This window comes from Lithobates pipiens, unplaced genomic scaffold (genome assembly GCF_037356315.1).
Source record: "Lithobates pipiens isolate NorthernLeopardFrog02 unplaced genomic scaffold, aLitPip1_a1.2 Scaffold_8, whole genome shotgun sequence".
In the NCBI taxonomy this organism is placed as follows: domain Eukaryota; kingdom Metazoa; phylum Chordata; class Amphibia; order Anura; family Ranidae; genus Lithobates; species Lithobates pipiens.
This window is the reverse complement of record NW_027507903.1, coordinates 114,471,168-114,484,910: the sequence shown is the minus strand read 5'-3', so window position 1 is coordinate 114,484,910 and position 13,743 is coordinate 114,471,168. Positions and strand designations below refer to the sequence as shown.

The window sequence follows — 13,743 nt, the reverse complement described above, 5'->3', positions numbered from 1 at the left end:
ATGGATAGAGCTGGGATAGGGTGGTGGATGGAGCCGGGATGTGATGGGGGGTGGATGGAGCTGGAATAGGATTGGGGGAGTGGATGGAGCCAGGATGGGATCAGGGGAGTGGATGAATCCAGGGTGCAATTGGGTTGGGGAATGGATGGAGCCAGGATGGAATCTGGGGAATGGATGGAGCTGGGGTGGGGTGGTGGATGGAGCAGGGATGGGAATTAGGGGAATAGATGGACCTGGGATGGAAGTAGGCAAAAGGATGGAGCCGGGATGGAATCTGGGGAATAGATAGAGCCAGGATCGGGTCTGGGGAATGGATGGAGCTGGGTTGGAATCGGAGGAATGGATGGAGCTGGGATGGGTTGATGGATGGAGCCAGGATGTGATGGGGGGTGGATGGAGCTGGAATAGAATTGGGGGGATGGATGGAGCCAGGATAGGATCAGGGGAATGGATAGAGCCAAGATGGGATTGGGTTGTGAATGGAGCCAGGCTCGGATGGGGGTAGTGGAAGGAGCTGGGATGGGATCAGGGGATGGATGGAGCTGGGGTGGGATGGGGGTGGTGGATGGAGCCGAGATGGGATTGGGGGGATAGATGGAGCTGGGATGGGATAAGGGGATGGATGGAGCTGGGATGGTAAGGGGATGGTGGATGGAGCTGAGATGGGATGGGCGTGGATGGAGCAGGCATGGGAGCTGGGGGATGGATGAAGCTGGGATGGGGTGGTGGATGGAGTTGAGATGGAATCGGGGGGTGGAAGCAGATGGGGCGGTGGATGAAGCTGGGATGGGATGGGGGTGGTGGATGGAGCTGCGATGAGATCAGGGGGGTGGATGGAGCTGGGATGGGATGGGGGTGGTGGATGGAGCTGGGGTGAGATTAGAGGGGTGGATGGAGCTGGGATGGATCGGGGGATGGATGGAGCTGGGATGTAATGGGGGGCTGGATGGAGCAGGGATGGGATTGGTGGAGCAGGCATGGGATTGGGTGGGAAGGGTGAAGCAGGGATGAGATTGGGGGGATGGGATCCTTGATTTGGGGGGAGAGGGTTAGAGGATATGTGCTAGAGGGTGCTTTGGAAGGGGAGAGGAATTGTGCTGGGGGGGGGGGGGTTAAACTTCAGATCTGCCCACTCCTTATAGCACAAGTAATTTCTAACCCAAAGCAAAGGCACCCCTTAGCACATATCCTCATATCCACCATATTGTGGGACACAATATGGTGGAGGGTACAGCCCCAGAAGGAGAGTCACTGTTCTAATAAGGAGAGAAGTGAGGCAGAAACCTTGGCTTTTGGCGCTGACATCTAGTCAATTGCAAGTCCCCTCTTAAAAGCCTAGAGCAGTGACGTTGCCCATGGGCTTCAATGACCCATCCATTGTTGGCACTCCCTCTTCTCCTCTGAAGCCGCACTGGCTGACACAAGGGAGACGGATCAAGTGACCGGACAGAAGCAGCCTGGAAATAAATAAGTATATACATCTTTCATACATAAGTTAGTTAGCATAGGTGAAAGGAGGGGGATGGACAACTTAAAGCTATTTAGGTGTCAGTTAAAAGTACACTTTAAAGGATCAGTCCAACCAAAACATATATATATATATATATATATATATATATATATATATATATATATATATATATATATATATATATATATATCAGTTTTGGATAGATGCTTGAGGTTCATATATCACTCAGGGACTCTTGCAGTTGGATCACTACATTGAGATGTCAAGTTGCCACTTATTGGAGGCTTTATATATATCAATTTTGGATAGATGCTTGAGGTTCATATATCACTCAGGGACTCTTGCAGTTGGATCACTACATAGAGATGTCAAGTTGCCACTTATTGGAGGCTTTATCAAAAGGATCGTGCTTCTGCTAAGTTTTGTATTTAGTTTACACATTAAATAAGGCATTAGAATGTACAGTGCCTTGCTAAAGTATTCACCCCCTTGGCTTTTTACCTATTTTGCTACATTACAGCCTTTAGTTCAATTTTTTTTAATCTGGATTATATGTGATGGATCAGAACACAATAGTCTAAATCGGAGAAGTAAAATTAGAAAAATATATACATAAAACTATTTTTCAGAAATAAAAAACTGATAACTGGCACATGCGTATGTATTCACCCCCTTTGTTATGAAGCCCATAAAAAGCTCTGGTGCAACCAATTACCTTCAGAAATCATATAATTAGTGAAATGAGGTCCACCTGTGTGCAATTTAAGTGTCACATGACCTGTCGTTACATATTCACACCTTTTTGAAAGGCCCCAGGGGCTGCAACACCTAAGCAAGAGGCACCACTAACCAAACACTGCCATGAAGACCAAGGAACCCTCCAAACAAGTAAGGGATAATGTTGTTGAGAAGTATAAGTCAGGGTTAGGTTATAAAAAATATCCAAATCTTTGATGATCCCTAGGAGCACCATCAAATCTATCATAACCAAATGAAAAGAACATGGCACAACCGCAAACCTGCCAAGCCGCACACCAAAACTTACAGGCCGGGCAAGGAGGGCATTAATCAGAGAGGCAGCAGAGAGACCTAGGGTAACCCTGGAGGAGTTGCAGAGTTCCACAGCAGAGACTGAAGTATCTGTATATAGGACGACAATAAGCCGTACGCTCCATGGAGTTGGGCTTTATGGCAGAGTGGACAGAAGAAATCCATTACTATCAGTAAAACACAAAATGGCATGTTTTGAGTTTACAAAAAGGCATATGAGAGACTCCCAAAATGTATGGAGGAAAGTGCTCTAATCTGATGAGACCAGAGAACTTTTTGGCCATCAAAGAAAACGCTATGTCTGGCACAAACCCAACACATCACCCAAAGAACACCATCCCCACAGTGAAGCATCATGTTGTGGGGATGTTTTTCAGCAGTTGGGACTGGGAAACTGGTAAAAGTTGAGGGAAAGATGGATAGTGCTAAATACAGGGATATTCTTGAGCAAAACCTGTACCACTCTGTGTGTGATTTTAGGCAATGACCCCAAACACACTGCTAAAGCAACAGTGGTTGAGTGGTTTAAGGGGAAACATGTAAATGTGTTGGAATGGCCTAATCAATGCCCAGACCTCAATCCAATAGAAAATCTGTGGTCAGACTTAAAAATTGCTGTTCACAAGTGCAAACCATCCAACTTGAAGGAACTGGAGCAGTTTTGCAAAAAGGAATGGGCAAAAATGCCAGTGGTAAGATGTGCTCAGAGACTTATCCAAAGCGACTTGGAGCTGTGATAGCCGCAAAAGTTTGCTCTACAAAGTACTGACTTTAGGGGGGTGAATAGTCATGCACATTAACTTTTTCACAATAAAAAAATAAATAAAAAAATCTTCAAAGTTGTGGGCATGTTCTGTAAATTAAATGATGCAAATCCTCAAACAATTCAGGTTAATTCCAGGTTGTGAGGCAACAAAACATGAAAAATGCCAAGAAGGGTGAATACTTTTTCAAGGCACCGTATGAATCATTAACAGAGCCTAATAGGGTACTCCTGGTGGAAGATCCTATTGGTGCGAAAGATCCTATGGCCTCTTGCACACTGGCTGTTTAGCCCTGGTGCATGAGACTCTGCCGTTTAGGTGTGGGTAGAAGGCACATGGCCATCATCCAGCCGTGCTGTCAGCAACCTGACAGCTGAAGTGGCTGCACTGAGCAGGAGCAAATCCAACAATTAGGGCTATATGCGCCCAGGGACAAATGTCCAGAAATCAGTTTGTGTTCCAGGCATTAAGCCACAGCAGCTGTCAGCTTCTCATAGAGTTTAAAGCGGACCTTCAGTCATTTTTTTCAACTTTCCATCTATTAAATCTTCTGCCCTTGCTGTTTTAACTTTGGATAGTAAAACATTTTTTTTCTGACAGTAAATACCTTATACAGCTCACTTCCTGTTTCTTGTCTGGTAAAAAGCCTAGGCTTATGAAATCATGCATATCTCACTCTCATTCTCCTGAGAGCCAATGAAAGCTGCAGAACTGGAGGTGTGCCTCTGTTTGTCTGTGTAAATCCAGGAAGTGAACAGGCAGCAGCTTCAGCTGCCCACAGTTAAAATGGATGCAGCCAGATGCGGTGGAGGGAGATTTCTGCAGCATATTTGGCAAGTACAGAAACACAGTATATATAAAATAATATGCAAAGTGCTTGGAGGCAAACTTCAGATCAGCAAACAGGATTTTATTACAAATTATGTGAGCAGACTGCTGTTCCTCTTTACCAAATTACAGTAGTGGTCTAAACGATGTGTATGTGCCTTCCACCAGCACTTAAACACTGGAGTTTTATGCACCAGGCTATAAAATACGGACAAACATAAAGCGCTATTAGAAGGGTGATTTAGCCCACCAGAGGTTGGAAGACTGACCCTTTATACATTACCCCTTTACAAATATGTATCTCAAATATTTTACTGTTTACTTCTGTCTTGTAGGTTGTGGTGAATCCCAAATATCTAGTGCTGGAGTCAGATTTTACCAATAATGTGGTGCGCTGCAATATCCACTATACAGGACGATACGCATCAGCCACAAACTGCCGTATCACACAGTGAGAATCCTTTTATTACTTTTTTCTTTTTTCATGTCCACACACCTAATAGTCCTAATATATTAATGCATCACTACTTTCTTCTTGTTCTGTAACGTTCACCTGTCTGTTTTTGTTGTCTTTTCAGAGCATAAATTTATAGCTACCTAACAGTACTAACAACCTCCAGGTCCACCATTCGTTGGCAGAGATCAAATTAACAATGTTCAGAGCTAAAATAAACATGCTTTTCAAGATTTTTCCTTATTTTTCTGACAGCTATGGAATATAAGGATATAAGGTTAGAACTACAGGAACCTTAGGGTTGCTAGGGGTTCCTTGAGCAAAGGGCATTTTTTTCCTTCTTTGATATGACACTGACACCAAAGATTTTTTTAGTTATTTGAAAGGAGAGCATGCCCCACTGACCACCAATGTAAGGATCATTCTTTCCACAGTCCACGGATATAAGGATCGTTCTTCCCACTGACCCCCAATATAAGGAGACCATTCCTCCCACTGACCACCAATGTAAGGATCATTCTTCCCACTGACCACCAATGTAAGGCTCATTCTTCCCACTCAACTGCAATGTAAGGATCATTCTTCCCACTGACCACCAATGTAAGGATAATTCTTTCCACTGACCCCCAATATAAGGAGAGCATTCCTCCCACTAACTACCAATGTAAGGATCATTCTTCCCACTGACCACCAATGTAAGGATCATTTTTCCCACTGACCCACAATGTAAGGATCATTCTTCCCACTAACCCTCAATGTAAGGAGCATTCTTCCTACTGACCCCCAATGTAAGGATCATTCTTCCCACTAACTCCCAATGTAGGGATCATTCTTCCCGCAGCCATCAATGTAAGGATCATTCTTCCCAATGTCCACCAATGTAAGAAGCATTCTTCTCACTAGGCTAATGTACTGTAACCTGTAAATATAATTATTGCCAGGGGCTCCCTGAGACCTAAAAGTTATTTCAAGGGGTTCTCCATATTGGGAAGGTTGATAAAGGATTTTTTAGGCCTTGTTTACACTTGAGGTACTCTTTGAAGAGAGATCCTCATTCAGATCTCTCTTCAGGGAGCATTTGACAAAAGGGACCAGAGGAATTTCGATCAGTGCTTGGCTGTCCCACTTGAAAAAAGTCAATCATTTGACTTCTGTCGAAGGAATACATTGGAATTTTTTTCTCAATCGGTGGCTGTAGTCAATCCAGCTGTGGGTGCTGCTGTCGGAATACAGTGTCCGGTTGGGGAGGGGATTCTTCCATTCCCCTAGTTTGTGCTGATGGGAGGAAGGGAGGAATGTTAGCATTTTTTTTTTCAGCCTGCCGAAAATAAAAGTGTATGGCCAGGTTATGTTTGTCTCTCTAGCCAAGCTGCCGTTATCACAGGCACAGACATTAGAAAATTCCCAATGTCTTTTTATGCTTAATAGATTAGAGGGGGTGAGGGCGAACATATATTGTATCATGCATTCTCTAGTAGACCTTCCCTGGAGTATGAAAATAACTCAGAATGATGATTCCCATAGCTCAAGTGAAAAAGCTGAGCTCAGTTTGTGATGGCTTTCCTGGGAAGGGAAGTGATCCCACCACTGGAATCTAAGAGGCCAATAAAGACCTGGCATGGAATTGAATCATGCCACATACTGTCCTTTAAGTGGAAAATTGTATTTCCTTTTCACGCAAAGCATGCAGTATTTTGACATCTGAATGGTTTCCAAAATAGGAATAAGACTAAGCATGTTCCATAGTATTCTATGTGGTTAAGAATGAGCATTTAGAATCCAGCTTTCTCTGAAATTATCCATTCTTTCCACCAGCAACCTTGTTTTGTGGTTAAGAATTCTTTTCTCTCAAGCCTTTCTCAGTGTATAATGAATTCTTTCCATCACTAGTTTCCACCTTTCCCCTTCCTTTTGAACAATGTAATATATATTTTTTTTCTTTTTGTAGGTTCTGAGCAAAATTTTGAAGATTATTATCTGTGGTGGATTTCACTGAATCCTACATCGTAAAGACAAACTCTCCACCCTTCCCTCCCTCTCTCCCTCTCATGATAAGCACACTAGATTTCATATTAATACTTGTGTAAAAGTGCCTTGTGGTTTGACCAATAAAATAAATTCTGTAAATTTTTCTCAATGTCATGCATCAAATAGAAATGTGTGAGTTCTTTTACAAGCATTAAATATACAGTTTGCAAAGAATTTTGCTGCAAAGAAATATTAATATCTACAGAGGAATCAACGTAAGCAGAAGTTGCAACAAGACAAGTCAAAAATATTAGAAGAATATTCTGAGGAATCTGAGGACAGCTAACATCAGAACACTTTTTTTTCTCATCCAATGAGGGGTACAGGAATTCAGATACGATTGGGTCATATTGTGGTCTTTTCTGTTTGCCAGAATGCTGGCAAACAGAAAAATTGCAGAGCCCCTGTCCTCTACCCAGTATGCTTCAGTTGTTTGCTTGTGTCCTTGGTGGTTGGATGCCTTTTCTTCAGCTAAAATGTTTTACCATAACTACTAAGAAGAAATACAGACAGCGCTTGCTCCACCTTAGACTGATATAAATTACCACTAATATGATGGTGTATACTGTGAATCTATTACTATACAGATATTCTTACATAATAGCAAAAACATGAACCGATATTGTATCGTGTGCTAGAAAATATTAGGAATAATCCATTAATGGTTTAAAGTGACAAATATATGGCATAGAGTGATAACTGCAAAACAAAGCATTTTTCTGTACAATAAAGTCCTGTTGTGCTCCGTTTCCAAGTTTATGTTTGTGCATCCACCTCGTGAAAAACTGTAAACACCCCACACTCACCAGATATGATGGACTCCTTTACCTTATAATAAGAAGATTCTGCTGAGCTTGTAGGTCACCAGAGGATATTGCAGTGGGATAGGTCCCTCAATAAAGACCTACAAGCTCAGCAGACTCTTACTATAAGGTAAGGGAGTCCATCATATCTGGTGAGTCTGGTGAGTGCAGAGTGTTTACTGTTTTTCACGAGGTGGATGCCCAGACATCAACTTGGAAACAGAGCACCACAGTACTTTAAAGTGTAAATTAAGCTTTGGCGCTAAAACCTTTTTTACGTGCACTGTGGGTGCCAAAATTATATATATGTGTGAGGAGATCTGTTGTCTCTGCTGATGATCTAAAGAATTAATGTGAACTAATGTGGAAATCTCCTAAAATCCACTATATGCGTGATATCTACCAAAATACGTGTGTTAAAAAGAAGAAAGGAAAAATAAAAATGTGTGTGTCTGTTGACTTGTAACTCAAAAATGCACATGTGTTGCAAGAAAATAGTGAATAAATCGCATGAAAATAAACAATTAAAAATAAGGATACATGTGTGCTTAGTAAACAAATCATATGTAAACCATAAACCAATGCCTATAAATTATGCTCTATGTTCAGAATCCTCAAAAGTGACAGTCAAAAAGCGTTTGTGAGAGTACCAAGAAAAAATAACAAAAAATCTTTCAATGTCCAACAGAAATTTTTTCAAAGTCGCATCATTTGGTTGCTGGAAAACGCATGGAATTTTTGTCAAGTGAGGGGGGAAGAGCAAGGTGATTAGTGCAGAAGGGTTAGATGCATTCCTCTCCGGTGCGCCACTCTGTGTTAGGAAAAAGATATATATATGCGCTCACCAGACCAAAAACCCTCAATGGGTTAACCGAGCAGTCACAGTATGAGCCACTGTGCAGCTTTCCTTGGGCTCTGCTTCTGCTATGCTGGGGGAATGCTTTGCACTTTTCCTTCCACAAATAGTCAGTTTAGCAATTACACATAGGAGGAAACAGAAGTACAACCATAGTGCAATACTGTTTTTGAACGATTTATTTATTTAAAAGTCAGGTTACTCACAATATCCAATAAAGACAAATCGCCTTGAAAGTAACTGCGCCGGCGTTGCTGCTTGTATACCAATATGAGGTGCACGTCCTAGGCCACGCCCAAGGGCGTGGCCTAGGACGTGCACCTCATATTGGTATACAAGCAGCAACGCCGGCGCAGTTACTTTCAAGGCGATTTGTCTTTATTGGATATTGTGAGTAACCTGACTTTTAAATAAATATATCGTTCAAAAACAGTATTGCACTATGGTTGTACTTCTGTTTCCTCCTATGTGTAATTGCTAAACGGACTATTTGTGGAAGGAAAAGTGCAAAGCATTCCCCCAGCATAGCAGAAGCAGAGCCCAAGGAAAGCTGCACAGTGGCTCATACTGTGACTGCTCGGTTAACCCATTGAGGGTTTTTGGTCTGGTGAGCGCATATATATATCTTTTTCCTAACACAGAGTGGCGCACCGGAGAGGTATGCATCTAACCCTTCTGCACTAATCACCTTGCTCTTCCCCCCTCACTTGACAAAAATTCCATGCGTTTTCCAGCAACCAAATGATGCGACTCATGTATCATTATTTTTAATTGTTTATTTTCATGCGATTTATTCACTATTTTCTTGCAACACATGTGCATTTTTGAGTTACAAGTCAACAGACACACACATTTTTATTTTTCCTTTCTTCTTTTTAACACACGTATTTTGGTAGATATCACGCATATAGTGGATTTTAGGAGATTTCCACATTAGTTCACATTAATTCTTTAGATCATCAGCAGAGACAACAGATCTCCTCACACATATATATAATTTTGGCACCCACAGTGCACGTAAAAAAGGTTTTAGCGCCAAAGCTTAATTTACACTTTAGATTTCTAGCCTACTCCTATATCTAGGGGCAGGTTTCAAGCACAGGCAGCTTCAACCTCTGGAGTTCACTCTAATTGATTTTTACTTGATTTCACTTAGCTTTCCTCCCAACCTGTGTAGTGAACAGGTAGAATTTGTCCATAGCGCAATCTTATTTATTTTATTGTTACCACAGTACTTTATTCTGCAGAATAGCGTCCTCTTTACACCATGTCCCCTCATGGCGGCCGGTGAGTGCTGTTCTCTATTTCTAACTGTTGCTTGCTTTCTTCTTATGTGTCCCGTGGCCGGTGATTGTTGTACAGTACTACTAGCTTACATCACTTGCCTAACATGGCGGCCGGCCTGTGTTATACTTAGTTTAGTTTGGCCCACATTGTCTCTCTCTCACTTGCCTAACATGGCGGCCAGCCTGTGTTATACTTAGTTTAGTTTGGCCCACATTGTCTCTTTCTCTCACTTGCCTAACATGGCATTTCAATTCCTCATATTATGGCGAAATTTTTTTATTTTTATTTATTTATTAATAAAAATGGTCACATGACCAAAATCAGATATCGGTAATTGGTATCGGCGAGTACATGATGTCAAGTATTGGTACTCGTACTCGGTCAAAAAAGTGGCATCGGTGCATTCCTAATCATAATTACTTCTAATATTTTCTAGCACACGTTATAATATCAGTTCATGTTTTTGCTATTATGTAACAATATTGGTATAGTAATAGATTCACAGTATACACCATCACAGCAGTGGTACTTTATATCAGTCTAAGGTGGGGCAAGTACATTCATTCACATTGGCTCATCTGAGGGGATAGCATTGATAGCAGCAGCTATCAACCACAAACTTTACTAATTTACCAAGTTGTGGGTGTCTAACACTTTTTGTTTTTAACATTTTTTACCAGCCTTCTTTTCTTTCCTCTGTGACTTCAGTCAAGATCCTTGGTATGCGTTCTCAGCTGTACCCAAGTTAGTCTGTATATAGCAGCTATAGCTCCTTAGCTGAGCTTTGAAGGCTTTATCTGAACCCTGCTGGACTGGATTTGTGGGGCTAGCCTAGTGAGGTAGCTCGTCTCAACCCTTGAGCACTTTGAATTAATCTAATCCAAATTAGATCAATGCACATACATTTTTGTCAATTGGGAAGAATTGGGTTTTGGAAGTAGGAACTATAGGGGGAAGAGGGAGTGTTGAGTAATAGTGTGTTCCTCCATTTCCAGGCAAAATATAAGGTTTGTGCATAGGAGTGTAGTGTTGCATGTACTTTGTTTATGAAAGTTTTATTCATGTCCACACACAAGAGAATACTTATTATAAGGATCATTGTCTAGGGTAGTGGGGTTTAGGGGTAGGGCAGAGCACCAAGCTTTAAAGGAGAAGTATGGGATTCTTTAATAAAAAATTATACTCATGTAGGTGGATGCAGCATCTGTCCCCTGCTGCTTCTGACTGATAACTGAGTGATCAAAGACTGCTGATTGTTTGTTTCTCAGTCTTCAGTGAGCACTGAGTACTGAGATGCTGAGCCAGCTGTCGGTCCTTGCTTTTGGGTGCATCTTGACTTCAAAGATGGGATCTTTCCAGAGGCTGGACAGGCCAAGTCGCAGTTTTAGCCGGCTGTTGGCTGAAAACGGGTCACAGTAGTACAGAACTAAGTACACTCCTGTGAGCCATAGGAGAAGTACGGCCAAAAAAGCGTCAGGCCATACTTATCCTTTAAATGTTACCAAATTTGGTAACTTTGTTTTTTTTTTCCCCTCTTTTTGCAACCTATGGACATTTGTGACTAAAATCAACGCGGAACTCTAGGGGTAAAGTGTGTTCATAGCATATTGAGAGGAGTCAGGAAACATTAAAGTGATTGTAAAGGCATTTTTTTTTCTTAAAATAATAAATGTGTGTAGCAGCATCCCTGACCTCCAAAGGCCCAATGGTGACCTCCAGAGTTAGGGAGAGCTGACATCCTTCTTCACAGTATGGGTTACTAGGCATGGTGGGTGTAATGCAAGTTGAAAACATGGCCAGCCACTTTTTGAATGCAAATAAAAGAGATTTATTGTATTTTAACAAGAACTGAGGAAGAGAGGGTTGTTACCTGTTTATTATATTTAAGATTTAATATCTCAAAGATATGATGTGGGTTAAATGAGCGTTCTTTGACCAAGAGTGAAAGCTTTAACACAATAACAACATTTATTGGTAAGTAGTTGAAAGTCTCTCTAATACAGAACATCTATCTATAGTATACACCAAGGTAGAAAATATTAGGTTAAAATAGAGAGAGAATTACATGAAGGAATACAAAGTATATTCCTTAAAACATTAATCTACAAACATATTTAGTTACAAGTAAAGGGCCAAACTTTCCCATAACTACCCGTTTCTCACCAAGGTTCCATTCTCATGGCTGCTCTCCCAGAAAAGAGAACGTTTCCTCCCATCTAGTCTGTGTATATCAATATAGGCTGATGCCTCATTGGTTGGCATAGCATGACTTCTGACTGGTTGGCTTTCCTATACTTTGCATAAAACCTTTCTTTAATGCAAATCCTTGTGAGCCTGAGATTGACTTGAATTTTCCCGGGAATTTAAGTATTGGCCTCCCTTCATTGCATATCCCAGCATGGGATCCTTTGAAGTGAGTATGTGTAAAACAACGAGGTTTGAATCTCATTGTTTGTACGCAAAAGCCTGGGCACCGTCTTGTCTGGTATTCTCACAGATATGTGTGAAGATACTATCTTCCGGCCTGCATAGATACAAGCTAAATGATATTTATTCCTAATTACAATATTTTACAGCTATTTACGGAGATTTCACATAAACTCATAAGGCAACAGGGTTTAGGGGCAGGACACCCTTAGGCAGATGCAATAGCAATTGGCAGACTCCGAGACAAATAATAGGCAGACAGCTATACAGGTAAAGGGCCTTTAAACTAGATGCAGAAACTGTATTTGTAGAACTGCTGTCTCCTATGGCAACTAAACTTTGAACAGTCAATAGAGATCCATACATGTAACTCACAGCGACCCGTTATAGATCTTCTCTCACATCTCACAGTATCCTACTATAGATCTTCAATCACTGAGCTCCCGGGCTCTCACTAGATTTCAAGATACTAGTTGCCACTGGATCCCCTGAGTTCTTCCAACTCTCTGTATTCTCCTCAAGCATCATCCCTGCTAACCCGCTGGCTCCCAGGCTTGGCACTCTGCTGAAGCTTTCACACTTGTTCATCGTCCCCGGCTAGTGAATAAGGCTGCTCTGGTAATTCAGACTTCCATAACTGGCTTCTGATAACTGGAGTGGTTGTCGCTTAATGGTGACTGTCTCTTTTATCTCTGACCTTGATCTTCACTTGCCTCTGGTAACAGGAGTGGTCATCCCACGTGGCAACTGCTTCTCCCTCACTGCTGGCAATGATGCGGTTCCCCGTCTGGTGGAACCTCTGCAACTTGGTTGGGCTTCTGGCCAAAATCCCGAACCCTGCGCAGCTTCTTTCAAACCTGGATAGGTCTCAGACTGCCTAGCAGCCAGGTACTCATGGGATAGGCCTCAGGCTTGTGGCCTAGTACCCCGGAGCCTTGTGACACGCTTCCACCCAGACAGCCATCCAGGTGGCACAGAACCCCGATCACCTGACTCCGCCCGAATAAATAGGCACGCCCAGCAGGCCAAGGGGCCAAAGAGTCCTGCCAGTTTGCTGAGTCAACCTATTCAATCCTAGCCTGGATTCCCCATGCCCTTATTATTCTACAGCCACAGGCAACAATTCCACCTAGTGACAGAAGAGAGAGGTGCATCAAATCCAGAGTTAGGGAAAAGTCAGTGAATCCCCTCTCAAGGCTAGTTACCACCTAGCAAGCTAAATTTGTTAGCAATCCTGCCTAATATCAGGGTGCTTCACATGTTATACTTACCTGCTCTGTGCATTGGTATTACTTCCTCTTCCGGGGTCGACCACCGGTGATCTCTGCTCCTCCTCTTCCCCGGATGCCCCTATAACAAGCCAGCTGCTGTGGGGGAACTTGTGCAGGGACGCTCCTGAACTGCCATAGTATGCATTAAGGTAAAAAATCTTGAGACTTTACAACCCCTTTAACCCTTTGATCACCCCTGATGTTAACCCCTTCCCTGGCAGTGTCATTAGTACAGTGACAGTGCATATTTTTAGCACTGTAATAATATCACTGGTCCCCAAAAAAGTGTCAGGAGTCCGATTTGTCCACTGCAACATCTCAGTCCTCCTATAAGACACTGATTGCTGCCATTACTAGTAAAAAGAAAAAAATATTAAAATAAATAAATAAAAATATCTCATAGTTTGTAAACGCTATTTTGTGCAAACCAATCACTTATTGGGATTTTTTAAATCAAAAATACATATTGGCCTACATTGATTAAGAAATACAATTTTTTAATTT

General features: G+C 42.0%; 1 protein-coding gene across 1 annotated transcript in view; it reads left to right on the top strand.

Moving 5' to 3' along the window:
- Positions 1-6,694, top strand: part of LOXL1 (lysyl oxidase like 1) — a 45,495-nt gene extending 38,801 nt beyond the window's left edge. Inside the window, exons 6-7 of the mRNA XM_077470502.1 lie at positions 4,449-4,564; positions 6,516-6,694. Of these exons, the coding sequence (XP_077326628.1) occupies positions 4,449-4,564; positions 6,516-6,522 (123 nt within the window). The 3' untranslated portion in view covers positions 6,523-6,694. The remainder of the gene's footprint in view (positions 1-4,448; positions 4,565-6,515) is intronic.
- Positions 6,695-13,743: the final 7,049 nt, after the last annotated feature.